Source organism: Peromyscus eremicus, chromosome 18, assembly GCF_949786415.1.
Source record: "Peromyscus eremicus chromosome 18, PerEre_H2_v1, whole genome shotgun sequence".
Taxonomy (NCBI): Eukaryota; Metazoa; Chordata; class Mammalia; order Rodentia; family Cricetidae; genus Peromyscus; species Peromyscus eremicus.
The window spans coordinates 12,495,028-12,522,359 of record NC_081434.1 but is presented as its reverse complement, the minus strand read 5'-3'; the positions used below and the strand labels follow the sequence as shown (position 1 = coordinate 12,522,359).

At 36.7% G+C, this 27,332-nt stretch overlaps 1 protein-coding gene across 1 annotated transcript in view; it reads left to right on the top strand.

Moving 5' to 3' along the window:
* The window catches only part of Cnot2 (CCR4-NOT transcription complex subunit 2), a 97,786-nt gene extending 74,623 nt beyond the window's left edge, over positions 1–23,163 (top strand). The window contains exons 5-15 of the mRNA XM_059245797.1: positions 552–734; positions 2,906–2,985; positions 5,524–5,649; positions 7,553–7,677; positions 8,561–8,681; positions 8,776–8,932; positions 11,833–11,894; positions 11,980–12,029; positions 13,116–13,216; positions 14,548–14,692; positions 22,033–23,163. Coding sequence (XP_059101780.1) covers positions 552–734; positions 2,906–2,985; positions 5,524–5,649; positions 7,553–7,677; positions 8,561–8,681; positions 8,776–8,932; positions 11,833–11,894; positions 11,980–12,029; positions 13,116–13,216; positions 14,548–14,692; positions 22,033–22,119 — 1,237 coding nt within the window. The 3' untranslated portion in view covers positions 22,120–23,163. The remainder of the gene's footprint in view (positions 1–551; positions 735–2,905; positions 2,986–5,523; positions 5,650–7,552; positions 7,678–8,560; positions 8,682–8,775; positions 8,933–11,832; positions 11,895–11,979; positions 12,030–13,115; positions 13,217–14,547; positions 14,693–22,032) is intronic.
* The last annotated feature ends 4,169 nt before the right edge of the window (positions 23,164–27,332 follow it).

Genomic DNA, 27,332 nt, shown 5'->3' with positions numbered 1-27,332 from the left:
GGTTCAGTGCCTTGCACTAAGAAAACAATACCTATGCTCATTTTATTTCATTGCAAAGTGATAATAAGTATAGTGTAGCATTTTGATCTTGAAGCTATGTGCTAGTTTTCATCTGAAGGATCAAGGTTTAATCACCTCCTGGGGAGCTTATACAAAAGCTATATAGCTCTTCCTCAATAATGTTCAATTGAAAATGACTCCCCAGATAACTGTATTCTTTGCTTGCTCCCTTATTACACATCTATTGCTTAGTTAGAGTAAAATAAAACAGATAACATAAATTATATATAGTATTAATATCAGAAAATAGAATGACAGGAAGTTTGAGTGAAATTATTTGAAGTATATATGTGGAAAACATTTATAATTATCTCGTAGTTGTCGCAGTAGTTCTCATCTATGATGACACCTTTTTTAGTTCCACTATAAAATTAGGAATACAACTGGAATGTGTATTTGGAATGCTAGGGGTTAGAGCAATTGATTATTTATAGAGAATTTTGATGAGTGATTATAGAGAGCTTATTTAGTGTAATGGACTTCTTTTTCAGGGGTATTTTGCCTATGAATCCTAGGAATATGATGAACCACTCCAGGTTGGTCAGGGGCATTGGAATTCCTAGCAGGACAAATAGCATGAGCAGTTCAGGGTTAGGTAGCCCCAACAGAAGCTCGCCAAGCATAATATGTATGCCAAAGCAGCAGCCTTCTCGACAGCCTTTTACTGTGAACAGGTAAGATGTTTATTGATACTGCATAATTGTCTTGGGGGTACCCTCAGGTTTGCCTTTTCATAGCCAACACTGTATTTCTGAGCTGTGGCTCCTGTTTCTTAGGTGTATTCCATTGTGTATTTGTGAGCTAATCTGTTCCCCATCACAGTCCTTAACCCGCCCCAAACTCAGAACATGTTCTTAGAAAGATGTTATTCATTTACAAAGCACATTAAATCTTCTTGTTGATGGTAGTATCAGAAAGGGAATGTTCTTGGGTTGTCACCAGGCAAACTTTTACTGGTTTACCCTTCCATTCATTATTAAGTTAAATTTATCTACTTGTGTGCTATTCTGGGTTTATGAACATGGAGGAAGACATGCTTGATTATTACTGCCATGCTTTAGTTATGCATTGCTTAGATGCCCACTGAGCTTAAGGAAAGACTTCACAATTAGGTTTAGACTATTTCAAAACAGTGCTCTTTTAAATTTTGTGTCTAGAGTTTCAAAACAAAACAAAAAGCTGGCGTGGTTTTTTCCTTCCCTCTGTGCTGTTCATTGCATGTGCTGGACAAACAAGGACAGTGATTCATGTTGCTAGTGTGTTGAGGTGGTTTGGGTAATGTGAGAGTTATTTCTGACATGTAAGGCTTTCTTGCAAAAGCAGTATAGAAGTTTGAGTCACGTGTCACATGATGTTTTATACTTAGTAATTTTTATGAAACACTATGGAGTGAAAGAAAAGACCTTCATGTAGTTGTTTCTCCCACATCCATCTCAGTCGGTTTCTTCTATCCACTGTCAAATCTGCACTAAAATGGGTGCTTAGCATACTTCCTGTTCAACCTTTATCTCAGAAACTCCACTCGTTCTGTGTAGGGTCTACGCATCTACATTTTTAAGAAATCACTGCAGTGTGTTGTTACAGCTCTTACCTTTTTGATAGCTTCTTAACTGTATTGCTTGGGCTTTATTTCATCTTTCTGCATTCTTGTTCATTGGATATATTTTTAAATTTAAAGTTTTGTTTTTATTTTTTCACATTTTAATTATTCAGAAAGTATTTTATGTAAAAGTGTCACTGTAATAAAACTTTTAATCTCTGCTTATGAGTGCTACTGATATTTCTATGAAATGGCTTCACCTGAATACTGAATCCGTGTTTGAGGTACTATACAACCAGACGCTCTAGCGTAGTAGGAAACAGTGTTTATTTGAACTCACCTGCTCTGCCCCTGGAGTGTTGGTCCACTAGCTGCACAGCTTATCAAAAAGTGGGCTAATTCTACAGACCTAGGCAGAAAAGTTACAGCTGTCATTTTCAAATGCTTAGCCCTGCGCTCCACTGGCATACTGGCCTATCAGAAGACTGTTAAATGAGAAAGATACATTGTTTCTTTCTAGAATCATTAATAATCCTTATTGACATCCTTAATTATTTGGCCTTTTTCTAAATGCAGTTTCTTTTTGTTTGTTTGTTTGTTTGTTTGTTTTGTCCTGCTAAGGTTTGTACAAAAAGAAAAGGGGGGTTATTTGTAATTATTTGCAGAAATTGAGTTGTACACTATTCAAAATTGGGGAGTACTACAGAAAGATTTTTTTTTTCTGTTGTGTAGATGAAAACTAAGCTATATATAGATGAAATGATGTGTTTTAGAACACTGAATTTATTTTTTGGAAAGTTCCCGGTCAGTTTAATTCAGGTTAAATGCAAGAGTGAATATGGACTCATGGGAGTGAGTAGTTGGGAAGGACAGAGGTTGTAAAGAGAAGACTTAACACTGAAAAGCAAGCTTCACTAGTCAGGAAAGAGAAAGAAAGAGGTGTTGGCACAGGGGTGGGCGTCATCTTCACATCACTTGCATTCTGAGATAGGTGCATTTATCCAGAAAGGGCGCACACTGAGGACAGAAAGTGGTACCCTTAATCTCTGTTCTGCAACATTCATAAGTAAGTTTCTTCTCTTGTTTTTAAAACTAACTTATTTAAACTGTTTGGTTCTTTCTTGTTCATTGAAGAGTTTTAGAGAAGTTTTTAAATAAAAATGAAGATTATACTCTCAAATTAGCATTGGTTTTAAAACATATTGTTATTTTATATGAGGAGACCAAAAGTATATACTTCTGTTTTTCTTCATCTCTAAGTTAGTGTTCTTACTGTATATCTAAAATTATTTTCTATGTACCCAGTATGTCTGGATTTGGAATGAACAGGAATCAGGCATTTGGAATGAATAACTCCTTATCAAGTAACATTTTTAATGGAACAGGTAAGCTTACTCTGGAGCTAGTACCCTACTAAAAGTACAGTAGAGTTCTGAAATACAAGCAGTTTAATATACTGGTCTCTAAACATTAGCAGGATTGGACTGTTTTAAATAGTAGAATTTATTTAGTGAAAAACTGCCAGGGATAGAACTCAGCTAAACAGTAAAGAGCAATTTAAATGGGCCCACCCACCCCCGGCTTGGTCTTGGAATGTAATATTTTGTGTTGTAACATCAATTTTTTTTTTTTAATATCTAAAGAGAGTAAATACGAATTCAGTCTGTATTTGTGCCTCAGAATCTTGGTTTGTTTTTTGTTTTTTGTTTTTTTCTTCAAAACTTTTCCTGGCCTTGGCCCTGTCACTGAGAACAAGAGTGTAGACTGAGTTGGGTGGCAAGACATTTCTGATTGTAGAGCTCAGACTGAAGAGAGTCTGCCATTTTTAAAATAGCTTTCATAAAATTTTCACATTTTGACCTTACAAATTTTGACCCAGTATTATTTATAAGATTGAGCTACCTGGAAACTAATTTGATTTTTGGCCAAAACAAAACAAACCCCAAAACTAAAGTCTGTTGATTTCTTTTCCCAACTGCTTAGACAAAGACAGCAGGGAGTGGTGTTCCAGATGCTTTGCCTCTGTCCTCTGTTGATGAGAAGATAAGGATGTTGCCGTAACTGTAGGGCAGAATTAAATAGGGTTACTGGGTGGACTGGAGGTGAAGGGGGCAGGTGATAAGCAGGAGAGGACACCTGGCAGGAAGGAAGCATTCATGTTCGGTAGCTGTAGGCTTTTGGCTTCTGAGGTGTTGAGATGATTTGTTGAACAGCAGAACTGATCAGCCAAGATTAAAACCAATGAAAGAAATGGAAGATTCTAAGCATTTAAATATTATAGTTTTCTGGGTGTAATTTTAAAATATATCACCTTTGTAGTTCTTACAACAAAGTTGTATATTTCATTGCTTTTAAAGTGTACACTTTTTCATACTTTACAATGTAAAATTATTGTGAAAGGCTACTCACATTTTAACTGAATATTTTTATATGCTGCTATGAAGTTTGAGAATTTTTAATTTGTAGGTTTTATACTGACTGGAAAAATTATTTTAAGACTTTCCCTAAGTGTACATTTGGGAAATTATAAATTGCTGGTTAAATTATATTCTCACCTAATACATGACAATTTTAAATTGAACAAGGCTTAAGGATGTGTATTTAAAGTTAATTTTACTTGGAGAAATTATAATTAATAATCATAATTTGAGAGATATTACTTTATAAATTAAAACAGTAAAGATTTTTATTTCTTTGCTTTATCCATATTGTATTTTAAATAGAAAGAAAAATTCATAAATTTTTAAATAATTTGTATGAAATGGCTTTTTCTTCACCCTTGTAGTTTTAAATTACCACCTTCCTTGGTGTGCTAATAAAAAGGTTTTTTTTAATCAGCAAAGTTAATCTTAGGGCAGATAATAGTTGAGATTCTTTTAAATGTAAAATTTTTGAGAAAAATAAAAATTAATTGGAAAATGCCCCCAAAACTATAATGCTTATAAAACAAGGAGAAACATAGGTTAAAGAAAAATTATAGGGTAAATTGTAGATAAAAAAATTAAGTGATTCAAAATTAGAATACAAAGTTAAGAACACTAAAAGTTGAGAGAAAACAATTAAAATAAGCAAAATAGGGAAATTAGGTTAAATGATTATTTCTAATGGTAGCAGTCTAATTCAAAATGAATAAAATCTTTATTCAGCATATTTATTGAGCGCCTACTGTGTAACAGGTAATATAAACTCTAGGTTTTGGTCATTCCCTGTATTCCCACCTGCTCCTGAGGCATAGGAGGAGTCCACTCTTGCAAATAGCTAACATACACATACATGTGTACACATTTTTATCTCAGACTAATAGTGTACAAGACAGAAGTCTTCAGGGGTTCTCTGTCCACTGTTTCCCTCAGAGTCTTTCTGGACATTTGTAAGAGATAATGTCATCATCCTACCTTATTGTTGAAGTGCAAAGTAATCCAGATATAGCCCCATCCATCCAATTTCAATGAAAAGAGCAGTTGTATCTAAACAGTCCTACTTCTTGTTCCCTAACAAGCTCTAATTTTTTTTCTTTCTTTTTTGGGGGGTGGGGGCGCGGGGTTTTGAGGCAGGGTTTCTCTATGTAGCCCTGGCTGTCCTGGAACTCACTTTGTAGACTAGGTTGGCCTTGAACTCACAGAGATTCGCCTGCCTCTGCCTCCCGAGTGCTGGGATTAATGTACAACCCCACTCTTCATTCTGTATCTTAAGTCTCTGGGATTGGGTATGTTAAGGGACTGGCTGCATATTGCTTTCCTCATTTACTAGGAAGTTCTACGTCACAGAATCAGTCCACGGTATCTTACCACTGTTAGATACTGGTTGTACCACTCTGCATTATTAAAAAGAAGACACTGTTGTTTCTAATTATATTTTGGTTTTTATAATCTCATTTTAAATGTTTATGGAATCAATAATAAGTATCATTTCTCATTGTTTAGATGGCAGTGAAAATGTGACAGGATTGGACCTTTCAGATTTTCCAGCATTAGCAGACCGAAATAGAAGGGAAGGAAGTGGTAACCCAACCCCATTAATAAACCCTTTGGCTGGAAGAGCACCTTACGGTAATTAAGATTTTTAATGATGGCCAAATGAAGGTTACAGTCATGTGTATAACACATGCATGTCTCTGTGTGTGGTCATACATGTTTATGTTATCAAATCAGGCTAGTGTTATTTTGTCTGAATTCATATTTGAAAACTTTTTCCCCTATATATCGATGATAACAAAGTCCAATGGTAAAATTTTGTGCAGAAACCTAGATTGCTATTCAGAAGTTATTTCTTCAGTTCTCCATGCTTTAATTTGCTGGAAGTGATTCTTTGTATAGTTTGGCTTTTGTTAGCTGACCTCACAGTTTTGAAGAGAATGTCTCCCTGGTGATTGATAATGACAGTGTATTGAGGTGTTTCCTAGATTCACACTGTTGACACTGAGCCTGGATAATTCTTTTCAGAAAGCGAGTGATGTGAGAGCATCTTCTTTATATAGAATATTTAGTACATTTCTAGCTTTAGCTTACCACATGCCAGCACCGTCCATTGTGACCCATATTTCTAGAAATTAGCAAATGTCCTCTTGAGAAGATTGTCCCTTTTGATAACCAGTGCTTATGATTTTGTATTTTTATAGATTCTTTTTTTTTTTTTTTTTTTTTTGGTTTTTCGAGACAGGGTTTCTCTGTGTAGCTTTGCGCCTTTCCTGGAACTCACTTGGTAGCCCAGGCTGGCCTCGAACTCACAGAGATCCGCCTGGCTCTGCCTCCCGAGTGCTGGGATTAAAGGCGTGCGCCACCACCGCCCGGCTATATTTTTATAGATTCTTGACCATCATTAATACCCCTAATTATTCTCTTGTACAGTCTCTAGGAAGTTAAGATGTTTGGCTAGTAGAGCTGCATAAAACTGTTAGGGGAGAACCAAATGCAATAACAGGTCAGACGTAAGATTTAGACATAAAATAGTTTGTGATATCAAGGTAGCCCTACTGTTCCTTTGACATTATTGTTTCTTGGGGGTGAGACCTGTAGGAGACCAGTATCAGGTCAATAATTAGATGAGTTAATTCATCAGCTCTTTTAAAATAGAACTCATGTTTTCTCCATTATCAATCAAGGATTTTGATTTCTGTACTTCTTGAATATGAATACAAATAATGTGTGGAGGAAAAACTTTATAGATCACATTTTAAAGCTTCCAAATCTGTTTTGCCAAAATAACAAAGTGTGCCCTGCCCTGGAAGTTGAGTACCTGGCTACCTGGTTCTCAGTTCAGATGCTAATGTTTTAACCTTTCCTCATAGGTCCTTTTTTTCATCCCTTTAAACATTCCCGTTGCTCTCCTTGGACCATCTCTAGTTTCTCCATTTCGTTCTTGAATTGTGGAGCCCCAAACTGGATTTTGTTCTCCAATAAGGGCCCGACTAATGACAAGTATAGTGGGAAGATTATTTCCCAGTTCTTGCATGTTTTACATCTGTAACATGGCGTCCAAGAAAATGAGAAATAAAGTGGAATTGTTTTATAATTGGTTGCAATTTGCTCACTCTGTAAGTCACTTTTAAGTAGAATACTGACATTTTTTAAAAAATTTTTTATTGTGTTCATTTTCATTTGACAGCTAATATGTTTATGGCATCTAGTCAGATATTTAAAGCTAGCCTGTAAGCCAACATTTTTGATAATGTTACCAATATCAAATTCTATTTTAAGCACCTATATAACATTAGATCAGAATTGCAGGATAACTACTTGTTTTCCTTGTATTGTTTTATTTGTTGATTCTTTTCATCAGTAAATCAAAATTTCATTCTTTATCATTATCCTGAGTGCTAATTTTGAATTATCATTTCACATGCTTTAAAGAAAACTTTGGTATATTATCATGAGCAGAGTTAACTTTTTATATAACTTGTGTGACAGTATTATAGATCCAATTATAATTTTCTGGATTATTTTCGTTACATAGTTGGAATGGTAACAAAACCTGCAAATGAGCAATCCCAGGACTTCTCAATACACAATGAAGACTTTCCAGCATTACCTGGTTCCAGCTATAAAGACCCAACGTCAAGTAATGATGACAGCAAATCTGTAAGTAGCTGAGAATCGTGATGTAAGTGTAGTTTCCTCCCCTCTAGACTTGTCTACATTAACAGTCACTAGATACCACTACGGAACTGTTGATTTTGAACGCTGTAATAATCTAACTTCTGAAGAATGTGGAAAGCTTTGTAACTAGAAGATAGCCTATTTTCTCCTATTTCATATAGGTTTGCAAATTTCTGTTGAACTTGTCAGTTAATTTAGACTTTTATTGTAGTCCCTGTCAGCTGGATCCCATGAAGTTTGATAATATAGACTTCTAAGGAGCTGTGTTTTTCTTGAGTAAGTTTTCTCCTTGAAGAATCTTTATACACATTTTTACACCTGTGTTGATTCAGCCAACTCAGCTTCTTCCTGGTTTAACAAGGGTGTTGGTTTCTTCTACCATTCACTGCAAGTAGCTTTTTTTGTATGTGTGATGGGGTATTAATAAGCAAAATGGTAAAGAAGATTGTTGGGTAAGAATTGAAATCTGTGAATTTTAAAAGTTGATATATTCCTAGTTTATCTCAGAGGTTGTTTGGTAGTATTTTAAGTCCTGTGGTAGTTGTAGTTCCTCTTTTATATAGATGTAATGAAAATGTTCGCTAAAGTGTGTGTCCCCAGGGTTCCCCACCCCTGTGCTCTGTGATCCGAGATTTCAACAACAAAAACAACTCATTTTCTCTAGATTTCTCATCCTTTAAATATTCATGTGTAGACACAGTATTTATTTGATTACCATCAGGCAGTTATGGGAACATAATATTTGAGTAGAAAACAGGTAATTACTACCATTTTAAATATAATAGTGAATAATTAGCATGGTATTGATAAATTCAAACTTACGTATTTAACACATTTTAATGTCACACTTTTTTTTCCATGCTAGAATTTGAATACATCGGGGAAGACGACTTCAAGTACAGACGGACCCAAATTCCCTGGAGATAAAAGTTCAACAACACAAAACAATAATCAGCAGAAAAAGGGGATCCAGGTGTTACCTGATGGTGGGACTCCATAAATATGTCAGAGAGATTTTAAAGTACATTTTCTCTACTTCTCCTAATATAAAATAAAAATAACTGTGTTTGTCTTAACCAGGCCGAGTTACTAACATTCCTCAAGGGATGGTGACGGACCAATTTGGAATGATTGGGCTGTTGACATTCATCAGGGCGGCGGAGACAGACCCAGGAATGGTGCATCTCGCTTTAGGAAGTGACTTAACAACATTAGGCCTCAATCTGAACTCTCCTGAGTAAGTTTTTTCCTTCATGTTTGTACGTAAACTTCTAGCACTTACTAGATTGTCATACTGTTACATCTTTTTTTTTTGAAGACAGAGTGACCCAGGCAGGCATTGTAGACGTTCTAATATATCCTGGACAGCCTTAGACTTGTACTTAATCTCATTATCACATTCTACCATCTGCTCCCACTTGCTGTTGCCTGCTGTACTCTTGGGGTCATTCCTTCTGTTATTAGCCCATAGATCACAGTCACTGAGAAATACTACTCTACAAGGATCTATCTCCAAGGAATTTGGATCCATCCCCAAGCCACATCTTTTTATCCATCTTGTCATCATTAGGAACTATAGCCTCTTGATACATTTGATTTTTCACCCTGCTTTCTAACCATCATCATTTCCCTTTTTTTTCTTGTGCTGTGACTTTTATAATCATTTGATTCTGTTGAGACTTTTCATCCATTAATTCTCCTTCCTCCTTATTCTTATCTCTTCCTCTTCCTTTTCACCATTAAATTCTGTGGTCTTAGTTGCTGATTTATGTGACTTGACTGTTTGGCGCTTCTCTGACTTCCCATCATACTTGTATTTTAAAGTCTGTAATCGTTGTTATATCTGTTTGTTTCATTCTTGGTCTGTCTACTTGATGGACTGAGGAAAAGCACACAGTTTCATCATCTAGTCTTGCTTCACATTCATGCTCAGGAATTTTGAAGGCATACTCATATCTGATATGCATAGTCCATTCAGAACTTTTTGTTGTCGTTTGTTCTGGGTTTTGCTGCTGTTATCCTATGTGGCTGTTTTGTGCTTCATCAAGCCATTAATGCCTTTTCCTCCTGTCCTTAACTCTGCAATAATGACCTGGCTTTCATTTCAACTTCACAAAGAAAGGTGGAAGCAAACAGAAGAGGGCATCACCCATCCCTGCCACCACCATCTAATGACTTGCCACCAATCTGAACCTGACACACCTGTGCCAGAGTATCCGGTCCCTGCTTCCTCCTTAAAACTTTCTGAAAACTTGTAAGTGTGAATCTTAACTTTTTCTCCTCTCCCTGGTGCTCGCATCCAAACTAGTGTTATACACATGTAAGGCAAGCACTCTACCCCGAACTACATCCTCAGCCCCCAGGTCTTTTGAAGCAGGGTCTTGCTGGTGTAACCCAGGGTGGCTCTTTAACTAAGTCCTGCTGCTTCTGCCTAAGTGATATTGCAGGCACGTGTATTTCTGTCCAACTTAGACTTTTTCATCCACCTCACAACACTTCTGTTTTACCATTCCTAGTCACATGAAGAGAAACTTGTTTTTCCACTAGTATCAAAATATTTTATTTTGACTCAACCTCCTGAGTTACTGTCACCTTTTTAAATTGTTTTTTAAAGCAAAACATCTTAAATGAACCATCTTAATTTTTCTAGTTTGTCTTCTTGCATCCTATGAGACCCATTTTAGTTAGGATTCTGTTCCCACCACTCCACTCCACTGTGCAGCAAGGTCACCAAAAGCTGTCCCTGTTACTAAATTAGTGAACCATGGTATGTATGCTCTTTATCTGGAAGATGCCATCATTATCCGATCACCTTGGCTCATCCTTCTCAGTTACTTGCTGATATCTCCTGTCCTGGACCGTTGGAGGGTCAGTCCTCTCTTTGTATCCCTTGATGATCTTGTCAGTCTTGTGCTTTAAAGGACCATGTAGATTGAAAATCTAGACTTCTCTCCTAAACTTGAGGTTCAGATATCATTACCATTTAAATACCTCTTAAATGAGCTAGTGCCATCCTACTCTGTCTGTGCTTTTCAGTCTCGGTTAGTACTCGCAGAAACTTGACATCGTCCTTGGTTCTCTCCTTCCTTCTCCCTTAGCTGCCGTCTTCTCAAAAAGGTAGAGAATCCCATCACATTTTTCACTGAATTGCTTCCTCTCTGGTTTGTTACCTGAGTAGTCTGTCCGCAGATCACCAAGCGGGAGTCTTGGTTTCCCTTTCTGTACAGCTTTCTGTAATACTCAAGAGAACTCTTCATAGTAGGCTGTTGATGTTCAATTCCAAGTGCAGATCGGTTGTTCCATCCTAAATAAGAACTCCCTGTAGAGCAGCCCTCCGATGCCCACGCTGTCCCCGCTTCCTTCTAACTCTGTTGTTATTTGTGGTTTCCCTAGCCTTCTTAGTCTACCTCTCATGTCAAGATGTCTCTTCTTAAGTTTTCCTAGTATTTCCCTTGACTAGCAGTGTTTTACCTGATAGTTATCTGTGATTATCCCTCTCATATCATTGAATATTTGTTTAAATCTAAACTTGTCAAATCTGACTTAAACTGACCACCTCACTTAATTATACAACCAGTTCCCCACTTTCAGGCCCTCTGTGAACAAATTATTGTTTATCTGTTATGCTAATTGCTGCCAGCATCCAATCCACTATATACTTAAACAGAAAGTAAGTTTTATGGTACCAGCAGTCTTTGTTTTATTCACTTACTGTATTCAGAGAACTTAGAAAAGTTCCAGGTGTATATAATAGACACTCACATAAATACTGAGTGCAATCTTGCTCCTAATGGTTACAGATTTGGGTGAGAGAACATGGAAGGTAGTTTGATTGGCGAGCAGTGTAGAAATGAATTGAAAGCATTGTTAATGATAGCTGATGGGAAGTAGAACATTGAAGTTATGTACCTGAGCACGTTTTCATTTGCTTTGCCTTGTGTTCTGTTGGAGGACTGCTGAAGGAAGCAGTCCTGTCTGTTTTTTTGCTAGAAAGTTCAGTAAACTCAAGAAAGGGAACCAGGAACGATGCTCATTTTTTATTTGAAGTCTGTTTTTCCTTGTTTGCCCAAAATTAAGTTAGAAATAAATATTACTACTTTGTTCTTTAAAGTGGCTTCTTTTTTACCTCTTGTTCAGAAATCTCTACCCCAAATTTGCATCACCCTGGGCATCTTCACCTTGTCGACCTCAGGACATAGGTAGGAGAAGCTGTTTGTGTTTAGAATCTTTTAAAAAATGTTTTCTAAGAATCAGTTAATAAGAATTTTTTTTTTTTTAATGCAGACTTCCATGTTCCATCCGAATATTTAACGAACATTCACATTAGGGATAAGGTGAGTGTAGCATGCTATTCTTAGTTAGTGTGGGTTTTACTGCTTTCTCGGTGCCGTTTTCAGCTCAGACAGCAGGATGCTCTAGTAGCAATCTTTGGGATATGCTTTTGTATTCTGATTCAGTTATGGATAACAATTTTATTTTTGTTTTTGTTAATATTAATGTTTTTAAAAAACAAACAAATGTTAGGGCTGATATTTCCTGAAATTAATAATTGTAACCATAGTAGTAACCATAGTGGATGACAATGAACTGACTTGGGAAGTTTGGTCATTAGTCTTCTGACAGTTTCATTTTATGCCCTTACCCTTAAGAACGCTTTTACTTCTTTACAAACTTATCCAGATATTTATTTATAATGGGACAACCCACAAACCCTTTTGAAGTTGGCCTCGACACATCGCCTGTGCCACACCAGTACTGTAGACCTGAGGCTACAGTTGCCTAAGTGTTCCAGAATCTTTCCTTAGAGCAGTTTGAGAAATACTGGAGAATGTCGTGCCTCCACAACTACCACTTGACTAGGGGGCCATAATGGGAAGAGAACCTGCACTGGGATTATGCAGAGAAGCCAAGACTAGGTGGATACTTCGTTTGGGGGTGCTTGATGTTAATGTGAGAATTTGAGCTTAATGGCACTTACATGTAGTTTGTAGTTTTTTAGGCTGTTTTCTACCTTGTGTAGGGAAATGTAGAAAAGTTATCTTTTAAGGCATCCCTTTAAACAAAATAGAGTGCTATCTCTATGATTTTTATACTCACCATCTGTGATGTGCTGGAAATCTCACTGTGCATATAGATTCAGCTGGCACTTACAAACCTGTGTGGCTGGCACTCCATGGGATACTTGCATATACTCCCATTCTTTTAATTTGGGATTAGGGTTCAAAAATTAACCTTACTCATTTAGATGAAGAAATGCTTGAAAACTCCTAACTCCCTGACTGTAATTACGAAAGGACAGTTGTCTGCGCTAAGTGAAGAGTTCTGTTTATCCTTCCAATTTTCATTTTAGTAGTAACAATTGTGTTTTGAAGATTTTACATTTGTTTTACAATTCAGAACAATCTATTTGTCTTTTATAGCTGGCTGCAATCAAGCTTGGCCGATACGGAGAAGACCTCCTCTTCTATCTCTATTACATGAATGGAGGAGATGTATTACAACTCTTAGCTGCAGTAGAGCTGTATGTTCAGAATATCTTTTCACTTTCTCTCCTAGTGTATCTTGGATGTTCTGAAGTTTTTTTTTTGTTTTTTTTTTAATGATGATGGTTATAGTTATTTTGTTTTTATTGAAAATTCTCCTTCCCACAAAATTTAAGTTGTTGACAGGGATGTTGTCCAGTGGTGAAATGCTTGCCTAGCATCTCCAGACTTTAGTCATGCCCTGGGTCATCAGAACAACAACGAAAGTATAAAGGAAAGAATTTGAATTATTTTTATATTTAGTAAGATGAATTTCGTTTATATTGAAATCATATTACAGCTGTATAACCCCCATCACATGAAAAGAATTTTAAACTTAATGCTAACTATATTAAGTGACACACTTGGTGAATTGAATTTTTGAATGTGTGAGTTTTGGTTGTGGTTCTTGTAGAACCTCAGATGTTTATACAATGAATAGACACAGAATCTCATTATTTAATAATAAGTCAGTTGATTATTATATAGACAAGACCCTGCATGTTTGTGCCTTTATGTTGATGGTTTTAAATTTTTTCAATTGAGAAAATTTTTTTGTTTTTTTTCCCCATTTCCCTCTCATTTTTGTGAAATGAGGATTAACACATATTCCTTTTAATCTAGTCATAAATAAATAAATGTATAAAATCACTCATTCATCTGTAATTGGCTTTTGTGTCATGTCATTTATGTCTGTGAACTACCAAACTGTAGGAAAGCATGTGTTTACATGGAGGTCCATCATTGTGGGACATCTGTTCCTATGGATGTTGCTACCCCAGTTTATAAGTGCTATAGATCATCTGCCTAGGTTCTGATAATATCCTCTTAGAGATTTTGATGGTTTGTGATTTAAATTTAAAATTAAACTTTACAAAATAGGTATTCTGTTGTCATCGTAACTGTAAAATTGTGTGACTTTAAGTAGTCAGTTCAAATGGCTTTTTACTTAATATTTACCTAGTAAGACAAATCACTGGATTGTTTTAGTATGCTTCAGTATCAGTTTCTATCATTTGTTCAGTATATTTTATCTTTCTTTGGTCTTCCCAAGTTTTATTACGTCACTCATATAACTTAAAATATTTTGTCTACATAAAGTTTATTCTACTTAATAAAAGCATGTGTACTAAGGAATGTGCTTTTGGAACAAAAGAAATTATCTTACTATATTTGAATAAGGCTGTACTTAATAGCAGAGCCAGGTAAAGAAGCTTCCATATGTACATATTTTATATATAATTTTTCTGAGAAAAGGTTTACCGTATGTATAAAATGTTTAACGTGGGTCACAGGAAAATTAACTGTCTTTCTCTCTTAAAAATTGAAGTTTTAACCGTGATTGGAGATACCACAAAGAGGAACGAGTGTGGATTACCAGAGCACCAGGCATGGAGCCCACAATGAAAACCAACACCTACGAGAGGGGAACATACTACTTCTTTGACTGTCTTAACTGGAGGAAAGTAGCTAAGGTATGTTTCTTCTATGTGCAGATGTTAAAAAACGGCCTTTGCTTATTAATATTTAACAATATGTCTGTTCCAGTAATGTGTCAGGTCTTTGCCAAGCCTCATAGAAGTGTCCAAAAACGGCTCATTTCACTAATTGGAAATTTATTAAATTTGGTAAGAGATTTTTATAATTTGGAGTAAGACTTTAACATTTGAAATATTTTTATGACTGCCAAATTATTAAAGTTACTCTTACAATCCCAGCCACATATTTTCATATTATTGTTACTTTACACGGGGTGAGACATTTTATCTAAAAGCCTTTTGTTAAAGGTTCTGTACACTTTTCAGGGAAGGTGGCTGAGTATTTATTTGCAGACCATCCAATGCAGGAGAATTGCAGACGCTCACCATTCATTGTCCTATGAGTGAACATTTAGGGGTAGTGGTCTGTACGGAAAAGTTAATTATTATTCTGTTTTGGTTTTGTAACTTTGTTTTACAAAATCACCTTGTCAGAGAAAATTTCCATCTTTGCATTGTGTAAATTTCTGTCAATAGATGTGTTACATCAGTGTGTAGATGTGTTACACCAGTGTGTAGATGTGTTACACCAGTGTGTAGATGTGTTATACCAGTGTGTAGATGTGTTACACCAGTGTGTAGATGTGTTATACCAGTGTGTAGATGTGTTACATCAGTGTGTAGATGTGTTACACCAGTGTGTAGATGTGTTACATCAGTGTGTAGATGTGTTACACCAGTGTGTAGATGTGTTACACCAGTGTGTAGATGTGTTTCATCAGTGTGTAGATGTGTTACATCAGTGTGTAGATGTGTTACATCAGTGTGTAGATGTGTTACACCAGTGTGTAGATGTGTTACACCAGTGTGTAGATGTGTTACACCAGTGTGTAGATGTGTTACACCAGTGTGTAGATGTGTTACACCAGTGTGTAGTCGCTGCTGCTTTACAGTCAGCTTGATGATAAATAGAACCACATTTCGTTTCCGAGAACTCCAGCTCCACTCCTCTGAATATACTTTCCATCAGTGAGTCTCAGTACTACAAAAGCGTGAGGTAGTCTTTAATTGAAAGTTAAACAGAAGAAAAATGTTTCTGACAAATTACTTCTTTGGGCAGTATTTTAGTTGTTGCTGTGGGGTGATTTTTTTTTTTCAGTGTACTAAATTGATAGAATGTTTTGCATTTTAAGATTGTATGAAGTGTTATCAGATATAAACCATAGAAAAGTTTGACCTTATAGAAGTTCTTTTAAAACTTAAGGAAATTTAAAAAGATAAATCCAGCGGAAAATAGAGAGGAGGTTAAAAATTATTTTGCTTTATTTTTTTGGTTTTGGTTTATTTGTTTTTTGGTTTCTCAGTGGTAAATGAGATTAGTGCTCGGTCCTTAGATTGTCAGTCATTTCGACAACTACAATTCATGGAAATGTCTTGGTTTCGAAGACTATATTCTTTACCATCTTAGTTAAATGGAAGCAAATTAAAGTGGTTTGGTTTGGTTTTTCAAGACAGGGTTTCTCCAAGTAGTTTTGGTTCCTGTCCTGGATCTCGCTCTGTAGCCCAGGCTGGCCTCGAACTCACAGAGATCCACCTGGCTCTGCCTCCCAAGTTCTGGGATTAAAGGCGTGTGTCACTGCCACCCAGCTAAAGTATATTTTAAAATAGGTTTTCTTTGCTCCTTAAAGAGTATAACAGAAACAGAATTTAAGTTCTGTTTCTGCTTTGACCATGTACAAGTTTCTTTTCAATGGCTCTGTTCTTTTTTTCAAAATGGATATCATGAATATTGAATGAAATTATATATACACACACATCCATACCCTGAGTTTGCTTTTGGCACATGTTGGATGTATGTGTTAGTAGTTCTGATGCTTTTATCATTCATTGTTGGAGGTTACTGCTCTTCTTCCAAACAGGAAAATTTGCAATTGATTGTCTTTTGGTTAAATTTTAGCTTGTATGAGAATTACCTGGGGACTGGTTAAATAAACTGCAGAGCCATGCCTCCTGCTGTGTGTGGTCTAGTCAGATGTGTGGGTGGGGTCTAAGAGTTAGTACTTCTGAAAAGCTCCTAGGTTATTCTAGAGAGGATGCTGTATCTGGTCCAAGGCCATACTTCTAATTGAGATGATACTATAGCGGAGACAAGGTCTTTGGAGGAGAACTGAAGCTTTCTACAGTCATCTTGAAGCTTTATGCTCAGTAATTTGAATTCTAAATCTGTATGCAAAAATGAATGCACTTAACAATACATAGCTATATAATTATAGCCAAAAATTTTGTTAGGTTATGTGTTAGGAAATCAACTTAAATAAAACAAATGATTTTTGAGAGTTATCTTCCTTCTATAATGTGAGATATTCAGAAACATTAATATTAGAGCTTTTTTACTTTCCTCAGAAACAATTCCCAGTTTAGGTCAATGTTATTTTAAAGAAAATATTTCCTATATAAAATATAAGACTATATATGACATATGCTTATTAAATAATTTTGCTAAATTTTACCTGTCTCCCAATATAGTTGAACAACTGTCTTCACTTCTTTCAAAGTTTAGTGAAGTAGGAAAAAAAAAAGCCTGAGTAGTAGCATCTAAGTTATTCCCTAAGAGATCTCTCTGAATAATATGCTAGCTGCTTGCATTGATACTTTTTAAAATTCTTCTATAGTGATGGGAAACAGTCAGAATTGTTGGTTTCTACCAGGTATTAATGAGCAGTTTGTGAATTGGTTATAGTGAAATATAATCTTTACAGTGACTATTTACAGATGTGCTAGAACTTTCCATAAAATTGCTTGGTATTAAAACGTTTTAGTTGTTCTTATTAAGAGAATTAATAAAACTATAGAATATTCATAAATGTGACACTGTCTCATCAGCCACGGGGTTTGCAAAGTGATGGAGTTTGCAGAATAGTAAAGTTAATACCAAGTAACTTCATCTTGTTTGTAAGACTATATTATGAACAGTGTGATAAATAATGATGTGGTGGTGTGTCTTTGTAAGAACTGAACAAATGGAGTCTATACATTCATAGTATGTTCTGTGAGCCGGTCTCAGGCAGTTGACGTTGTCAGAGAAGTAGAATAGTAAGAGCAATTACTTCATACATTATTTAAATCAGAATTATTTATCCACTAAAACATATATGACTTTCAGTTCTAGGGTCCAATCCAATATTTATTTTCAGAATTTCAATTAACAATATAACTGGGCAGGATGGCGCTTGAATATAATACTAGCACTGTTTAGAGACAGGCAGATCTCTTAAGTTCTAGGTTACTCAGGGCTACATATTAAGACCCTGTCTCCAAAAAATAGCAATAATAATAATAATAATGTACATACAATTTTGATGTTTTATTTGCTCATTCTTTCTTTTGAGGTGTTCCTAAATAATTTAGGAAGACATGTGGTCCTGTATAAAGTTGCTAGAGTACTCATACGTTACTAAGTAAAATTTTAGGTCATTTCTTTCCCTGTTTATTTTTAGGTGATGAAGCCTTCCTTATTATCTACAGTTTTCTCAAAGACTTCAAATTGCAGGCTTCTTACAGCTTAACTTAACCTCATAGATATACTACAGGATTTCTGGTGCTTAAGATATTTTATGCTTATTAAAGATGATTATTTTCATTAATTTTACTATGCATTTATTTACAAATTATTTCTAATAACCATCTTTAACATACTTTGTTGCTTCCTAAATTTCAGTATGAGCTTACTATAGTTAGGAGAAACTGATACTTCCTGAAATCAAAACCATGACAACATTACTCTTGTACATGTTGTTTGGGGTCCAGTGTGTAAAATTCAGTTTTACTTAAGTAATTTTGTGAGAAAACAGTTTCTAATTTTGTTCATAAGAAAACTGAGTCATAAAAAAAAAGTTGCTTTCCACATATCTAGAATTCTTTTTTGGCTTTTGAAAATCATCTTCCTGTAACAACAGTTTCCATTAAAACAAATCATAGACTCTTTGACCTTTTAATACATAATGTTAAAGTATTACTTTAAAAATTAAGTGTTCTGTTTCTAAAGTACATAAAAATGTCTTAGTCACTGTTCTGTTGCTGTGAAGAGACACCATGACCAGGCAACTCTTATAAAGAAAGCATTTAATTGGGGGGCTTCCTTAACGGTTTCAGTGGCTTAGTCCAATATCATCATGGCAGGGAGCGTGTTGGCTCACAAGCAGATACGGTGCTGGAGAAGTAGCTGAGAACCCCATATCCTGATCCGCAGGAAGAGGGAGGGAGTGGCCCTGGCATGGGCCTTTGAAACCTCAGTGACACACTTCCTCCAGTAAAGCCACACCTCCTAATCCTTCTAATTCTGCCAAACAGTTCTACTCCCTGGTGACTGAACATTCAAATATATGAGCCTGTGTGGGCTGTTCTTGCTCAAGCCACCACAGAAGGCTTTTTGTCTTAATTCATAAGCTGCTAATTATACTTTTGCCAAGGGCCCCACACTATTCCAAGCATTAGCTGTGGTAGACAAAGCAGTTTCTTTCTGCATCTGTTCAAGAGTATATGCGTAGTATGTGTGCACATGTGTAGCTATATAACACTGACCTGTAAAAGAGATCTATAGATAATAAGTTAGATGTAGTTAGGGAGCGAAGAGGGAAGAGTGATGCAAGGTTCATGTACTTTAAGAAGAAGAAATGCATGGGAGACAGAAGATAAAAGATTAACAATGGAAGACAAGACTTGACCCATATAATTTCTGGATAGCTCTTTAATATTTTTTAAATATTAAAGTATTTATGCTCCCTAGGTTCAAACTGGTCTCGTAAATATAATGTGTAGTGGGAAATAATTAATATTGATAGGTTAATCTATTTAAGGACTAATAAAGCAGTTTATCTTGCCAGTGATAGGGTAAAATGTAACTTAGAGCTTGTCATTTGTCAAAATTGCAGGTAAGTTTTTTATACTAAATATATTTTTATAGACCAAGATGCATTTTCTTTTTCTTTTCTTTTTTTTTTTTTTTTTGGTTTTCGAGACAGGGTTTCTCTGTGTAGCTTTGCGCCTTTCCTGGAACTTACTCGGTAGCCCAGACTGGCCTCGAACTCACAGAGATCCGCCTGCCTCTGCCTCCCAAGTGCTGGGATTAAAGGCGTGAGCCACCACCGCCCGGCGCATTTTCATTTTAAAGAGTGGTTTGACTGGGAAATTTTGACTGATATGAATGTGGATACTTAGCTTCAGCCATGGTGGGGCGTGGGCAGGGGTGGCTCTGCCATTTGTCAGAGAAGTAAGGATACCCACTGCCATTTGCTCCTCCTCACTAGTGGGCAAGTGGCTCTGTGCCTTTCTTAGTCCTGTGGGAAGTATCTTTTTAAAGGATAAAGTCACTCAGTGTACTTCTTTATAAACGTCTGGGAAGGCGCTTAATGTTTTCAGTTATTTTGGGGGTATAATGAAACAAATTTTCTTTGAATCTTTGATTAAAAGTATTAAAAAATAAAAAACACACCTAACCCTCAGATGTTACACTAGGAAAAACAGACCCTGCCAAGTTTGGATCCTAGTGTTCTGTATAATAAAATACCTGCTTAGCCAAGATACACGAAGATTGAAAAAACATTAGCTTTGTCTTTAGTTTGGGTTCATACTAGGTGTCAAGGTATGTGTCTGTTAATGTGGTGTCTCCAATTTTGAACATTTCATTTGCTCTCTAAAAGCCTGGTCACTATGTCCTAAGGTTTCATTTTAACTAAATAATGGAAATTTTCACTTAATTTAATAGTGGAACCATCCATTATGGAGTCAGTTTGATACTAGACACGGTGAATAAGATATGTTAACCCATGGTTGCTAATGGCACTTGTTTAATCCTCAGTAGAGAATGCGCGTGGAGGCTTGAGTAAGATTTTAACATAACTTGTGCCAGTCAGATTCAAGCTATAGATGAGTCATTTTAGAGCACCTCTTTTTTTTTGTGGTTACAGAGGTGTTTGGACTTGTTTTCTTAAGTATACAGTTACATTTGCATCTCTGGGGCTGGTCATAACAACTTAGCATTCTTAAATCTTAAAACTTTGAAGCCAGGTAGTAGCACAGACCTGTAAACTCATTCTTCAGGAAGCTGGGGTGGGTGGGTTGTGAGTTTGAAGCTTGCTTGGGCTGTGTAGGGAGTTTCAAAGCCAGCCTAAACTGCCTAGCAAGACCTTGTCTGAGAGAGAGAGAGGAGGGAGAGAGAGTTGTCCTCTATATGCACTGTGGTGTGTGTTTGTCCCCTTATGTACAAATAAATCTTAAAAATAAAAACTAATACATTTGGACAGTTTGATTAAAATCAGTAATCCAGTTAGCTTTCCAATAGTCATACACCCAAACTACTATCTAGTTCTAAATGACTGTTAAGTTCTCTTATGTCATTTATGAAATGGGAGTTCTAGAAATGTTTGTGTTTTCAGCTCATTGTTTTCCTGAGATTTTAATGAGGTTAAAGAAGAACTTAGCTTTAAAAAAATTGTCACCAAGGTAAATTAGAAAGTGTCATTTTAAACATGAACAAAATGTCAAGGTTTTTTTTGTTGTTGTTTTTTGTTGTTGTACTTCATTGAAATAGGCTTTATTTAAACATCCTATAATTCTCAGTCTTTTGCATTAGAGCTATAATAATTTCCTCTTTTTTTTTTTTTTTTTTTTTTTTTGTTTGGTTTTTCGAGACAGGGTTTCTCTGTGTAGCTTTGCGCCTTTCCTGGAACTCGCTTTGGAGACCAGGCTGGCCTCGAACTCCCAGAGATCCATCTACCTCTGCCTCCTGAGTGCTGGGATTAAAGGCGTGTGCCACCACCACCCAGCTCCACTTTTATTTGCACAGAATTTTTATGAATCCGCATTCCCGAGTTACTGATTTTCTATTCAGCAAGTCTGTACTCTGTACTAAGGAGATAGTAGGCAGAGGACACTACTCTTGTTCAGACTGTTTGACTTCAAAGGGTAAAGAGCTAGTGTGGCTGTCCTCCATGGTCACTCTCATGTGGAAATATTTTCATGGTTCTTATAGAAAATATACATTGATTCCGCCCAAAAAAGTTAAGAGAGCGTCACTTAGACTAGTGACGTGGTTCAACAGGTCGGGGTTCTTGCTGAGGAGACTGAGGGCCTGCCGAGGGAGTCCCAGAACCCGCCTGCCCTCTGCCTTCACACGGTCTCTGTCTCTGTCTCTCTGTCTCTGTCTCTGTCTCTCTCTCTCTCTCTCTCTCTCTCTCACACACACACACACACACACACACACACACAGTAAATAATGTTTTTAAAGAGAGAGAGCTAGGAAATGATTTAAATTCTCAATCTTGGATGTTTTTTTACAGGAGTTCCATCTGGAATATGATAAATTAGAAGAACGGCCTCACCTGCCATCCACCTTCAACTACAACCCTGCTCAGCAAGCCTTCTAAAAGACTTCCCTTTTCCTGGGGTATGGCTGTCTCAGCACAGTACTCGACAGATCCGCAGAATTGATGTGGCTCAGGCACCCTGGTTTTAATTCCTTGAGGATCTGGCAATTGGCTTACGTAAAGGGTCACCATTTGAGGTCCTGCCTTACCAATTATGTGCTGCCCAACAACTAAATTTGTCATTTGTTTTCTCTAGTTTGAGCAGGGTCTGAATTTTTTCGTTTATTTTCTTTTTGCCAGCAGACAGACTTGGGTCTATAAAGACAAGCAAGTACACTGACAGAAGTTACCATTTAGTTTCTTAAATGTAAAAAGAAAACCCACAAAAGACTCAACACAATTAGACCACAAAATTTGCATTGTTCATTGTAGCACTATTGGTAATAAAATAACAAATGTTTGTGCATTTTTATGTGAAGATCCTTCTCGTATTTCATTTGGAAAGATGAGCAAGGTCTGCTTCTTTCATTTTACTTCCCCTTCTGTTTCTGAACGGCAGTTTCGCCAGGCTTAATGCAAGAATATGACTGTAGAAGAAAGAGATTGCCACAGTCTCTGGATGGTTTCCAGGGCTGTGTTGTTACTGAGCTTCATCTTTCCAGAATGAGCAAAACACTGTCCAGTCTTTGTTACGATTTTGTAATAAATGTGTACATTTTTTTTAAATTTTGGACATCACATGAATAAAGGTATGTATGTACGAATGTGTATATATTATATATATGACATCTATTTTGGAAAATGTTTGCCCTGCTGTACCTCATTTTTAGGAGGTGTGCATGGATGCAATATATGAAAATGGGACATTCTGGAACTGCTGGTCAGGGGACTTTGTCGCCCTGTGCACTAAAGGGCCAGATTTTCAGCAGCCAAGGACATCCATACCCAAGTGAATGTGATGGGACTTCAAGACGTGAACTGAGACAATTCACTCTGGCTGTTTGAACAGCAGCGTTTCATAGGAAGAGAAAAAAGATCAATCTTGTATTTTCTGACCACATAAAGGCTTCTTCTCTTTGTAATAAAGTAGAAAAGCTCTCCTCACTGCAGTGTTGACTTTGATTTGAAATTGTCAGATTTCTTCTTCAATATGAAAAACACAGATAAAACCTGAAGTTTACAAATACACTGAATGGTGTGACTAAATTTAAATTGTCTTCTTTTTCAGCTTCAACGAATAGGTAAATGGATCCAGGTGGGCCCTTGGACTTGGTTAAAAAATGCATCCTCAGCATTGACCGTAGGAGGGAAGTTGACTGGGTTGTAGCAACATTACAAGTAAACGTCCCGACCAAAAAAAGTTTGTTCTCTGAGAAATTGATGAGGAGTCTCGTGATACAACTTTTAGACTTATTTTCCTTTATGAAATTTACCTTCAGCTTGCTGGTCTGGATAGTTCATATTTTAAGGTTACTGAATCCCCCCCCCCTTTTTTTTGACATCTAAATAAAATGCCTGAAGGCTGAAGCTGCCAGTAGAACTAGAGAGTAGGAAGGTGGCTATGGGATTTAATTTCTTAGTTTTATTTTTAGCCTGTTTTTCTATGTGAATGAAAGCTTATTGGCATCGCCTAAAGCATGTTTGAAGGTAAATGTTTATGAAAATGCTGTTCGTGTATCAGCAATGTGCAAGAACATAAAATTCACCTTTCTCTAAGTATTTTCAGATAGCCAAAACAATAAAAATATGAGGGTTTTTAAAAATACTGCTGAGTTCAACCAGAGTACCACCTCAGTAAGATGACACTTGATAATTACAGCTTTACCTAACAGACACCACACTGTTGGATATGGACCAGATTCAGATCCTTAATGTCTGCTGCTTTCGAGCTAGGAAGAATTCATCTTTTCATAATAATTGATTTTATTATAAAATACGACTTTTCCTACATAGCCATTAGCAACTGGTGGACAAGAAGACAGTGGAAAGGGATCTTTAGTGGCTAAAGTGTCAGCCAAAGCATGATTGTGGGACTGATTAACAAATCGGGTCACATCAAGGGTTTGGAGAGATGACTGGCAGGTTAAGAGCACTGGCCACTCTGGCCGCTCTTGCAGGGGACCTGGGTTCAATTCCCAGTACTCACATGGCAGTTCATAACTGTCTGTAACCCCAGTTCCAGGGGATGTGGCAGCCTCAGACATGCATGCAGACAAAATCTCAATGTACATTAAAAAAAAAAAAAGTCACTCAAGTTTGTTTTGCTGAATCTAATTAAGAGCCATAGGCAAGAATTTTAAGCAGACACCACCTTTTATCTAGAATCATCAAAATTAAGGAAAGTTGCCTGTTAAACAGTTTGGTTTTGTATTTATAATTTGGTGGTGTCAGATGTCAGCTTGACTTTAAATGCAAGTTTAAAAATGTGAAAGTCCATGCTACATACAAAGAAGATGACCTAAACTGTACATGTCCTATTTTCCCTTAGGTTTATTGCTGTTCCTCTCCCCTATGTAGCTATGGAGTTTATTCCCCCCTCCCGTAGCAGAGGGGTACACTCTGGCACACAAACGTTGTTGCTGAACTGCCCCTGACTTTGTGGGACAGAAGCTAGTAACTTGGAAAAGGGAGTCCTTTAACTTAATTGAGTACAAAGACCTGTACTCGAGGTGCGCTATAACATACATGATAAAACTCTGTTTTCTGGAGTTTCTTACCAACATTTTCCCTCAGAGTAATCTTCCTTAACTGAAAGTTTAAATTCTTACACTACCAACGAAAGTCAACCATTTACCCACGGATACTTTACCAGTACTTGTTGATGAATTGATATATTTTATCATTTCAGTTTGGAAATAAAACGTACAAAGTAAATTATTTGGGCTTTGAAATAATTATCCTTTGCTGTAACTTTTATGGAAATCTTAAGCATTTTCACTTAGCTTTCAAACCTCAGGGGTTTTTTGTCCCCTGTGAACCATCAAGTTGATACCCTTAAACCCTTTCATTCACAAACATAGATCTTCCAATATATTATGCCAATTACCCATAAAACATGAGTTATCTGAGCATGGCCTTGAAGGACTCACTTCACTTAGATTTGCATTCAGTGTCTGTTTTGCACAAAGTTGCTGAAAACGTACACATATGTGGAAACAAGGAATGTCTGAGTGTTCTCAACTATAGTTTATATAGTTTATAAAGACTTAGAAATATCTACTAACTAGATAATCTTTAGGGTCTGGGGGCTATATCGCTCATTGATAGAGGGCTTGGCCTGCCATATGTGAGGCTAAGTTAAAATCCCTGACATCATACACACTAAAAAGCTAAAAAAAAAAAAAAAAAAAAAAAATTAATGTAGAGACTAAGATAAGACATTGAGATATCTTTACTCTCAAAAAGTTAGATTTTAATGGCATGTCACCAGGCTCCTCTTGCCAATGCCATTAAACAGTGAGTTGGATCATGCCATGAACAGATTTGGGAGATGAAGCACATGAATCCATTGGAAGATAAGCCAGTAGTTTTTAAGTGTTGGGTCAAATCAAGTGGTATGCATTACATCAGAATCATTAGCTTGCAGTTTGGATGGTAAAATTTAAAAAAAAAATAGATTGGCTATAGCATGGCTTAAGAGCAGTTTATATGTAGACTATTATAAAAGATGAATCTATTTCTATTGCCAAAAATGCTAATGTATTCCTCAGCTACAGTAAAACGTAAGTTGTGCTCAGGACACGGTAAGAATCATAGTCGCTGAAAGTCGTTATACACCTGAAATGGTAAGTTCAATTTAAATGCTCTTCTGGATGCTGCATGCCCCCTCCCTTCTGGCTGTCAAGCAACTTACTGATTTTCGGTTTAAAGAATAGCATCATGGGATAGGTTTTAGTGTCTCCCGTTTTACAGAAGTCTTCAGATGTCATCATTGCAAAAGGCAGTAAGGGCACAACATTAGAGAAAAGACTACAAACATCATTTCCCCTTCAAGTATCAAATTCTAGGGCTGTCAGCGAGCAGTGATTTCCTGTGTGTGGCAAAAGAGCTGAACATGGACCGATGAAATCAAGGTGCCAATGTGATACTAAGGAGCCAGAGTAGCTGCGTTTTGTTCTGTGGGTGTTGGTCCTGAGTATGGGCCCTCAGTAAGGCTAGACAAACACGCTCTACCTGAGCAGTAATTCAGAGCTTGAGATTGCTTTCTTTTTAAGGCATTGCGTTTGGCTTCATAGAACACTGGAGGAGGGACTGGTAAGACAGTGCTCCGTGCATACAGTAAGGAATTGGACTGATTGTTAATTTCCTGTGGCTAACTGAAAAGGTGTGGCGAGGAATTGGGATAACTAGTGTAGTTCTGAAAATCTGCCAAAAATCATTGTCAAATCGGAAGTCTCAGATGAAGACAGCCAATTACAAAGTGCATCTCATTTTCCAAAAAATGTTACAAACGTACGGAAAGGATGTGTTTTAGAATTGTTCAAGCACAGGGCCTTGACTAAAAGCCAGAGAACAAGGGGAGTTGTGGCATTCTCTTCAAATACAGGAACTTCAAAAGAAGTGTAAGTCTAGGAGTCGATGAGGAAACTGAGCGGGACAGCGTGTCATTGTGTATCATTACACCGCCCCACAGTGCTGGCTGTTGGTTAGAAGGAGCTTTCAAGTACCCCAGTAGAAGGGGTCAAACAAACTGGGTGCTTAGCAAAATCCCCCTTGACAGGCAGGCCTGCCGTTTCTGTAGTAAAAGGATGGTCTTAATAACTTCCAGGCCTCATTTCGGCAATTTGAGACGTCAATAACCTTGATCAGAGTTAAGGACTGAAGTCCTGTTAGCCGAAACGGACAGCGTTAAAGAAGGTGCTGTCCTCTGAGTGGGGACATGGTACTTAACTACTGGGGGTAGGGGTGGGGGTTAACTCTGATTGCAAGATGCAAATTTAATTAAATTTGCTATTTTCTTTAGTTGACAGGAGCAGGCATGTGAAACAAATACTAAGTGTTCGCCAGGTTATATATTAATTTAGTTATGTATTTGAGGGAAGGAGGAGCCAGTTTTTGCTGATTTGAAGTGAATATTTAGACTGAAACTGGTAATACATGGCATTCATGGTCACGTTCCTGTTTTCTACTGTAGTAGAAATCACATGAATTAGATTGAGTGATATTTCTATTATTTTAAAAGAAAATGTATCATTCAGTTTGGTGTATAAATGTCTTGGAGTTGAGGTTACTATCGGGATAAACCACAGCCTAGCGATGGGATTCTGAACTAA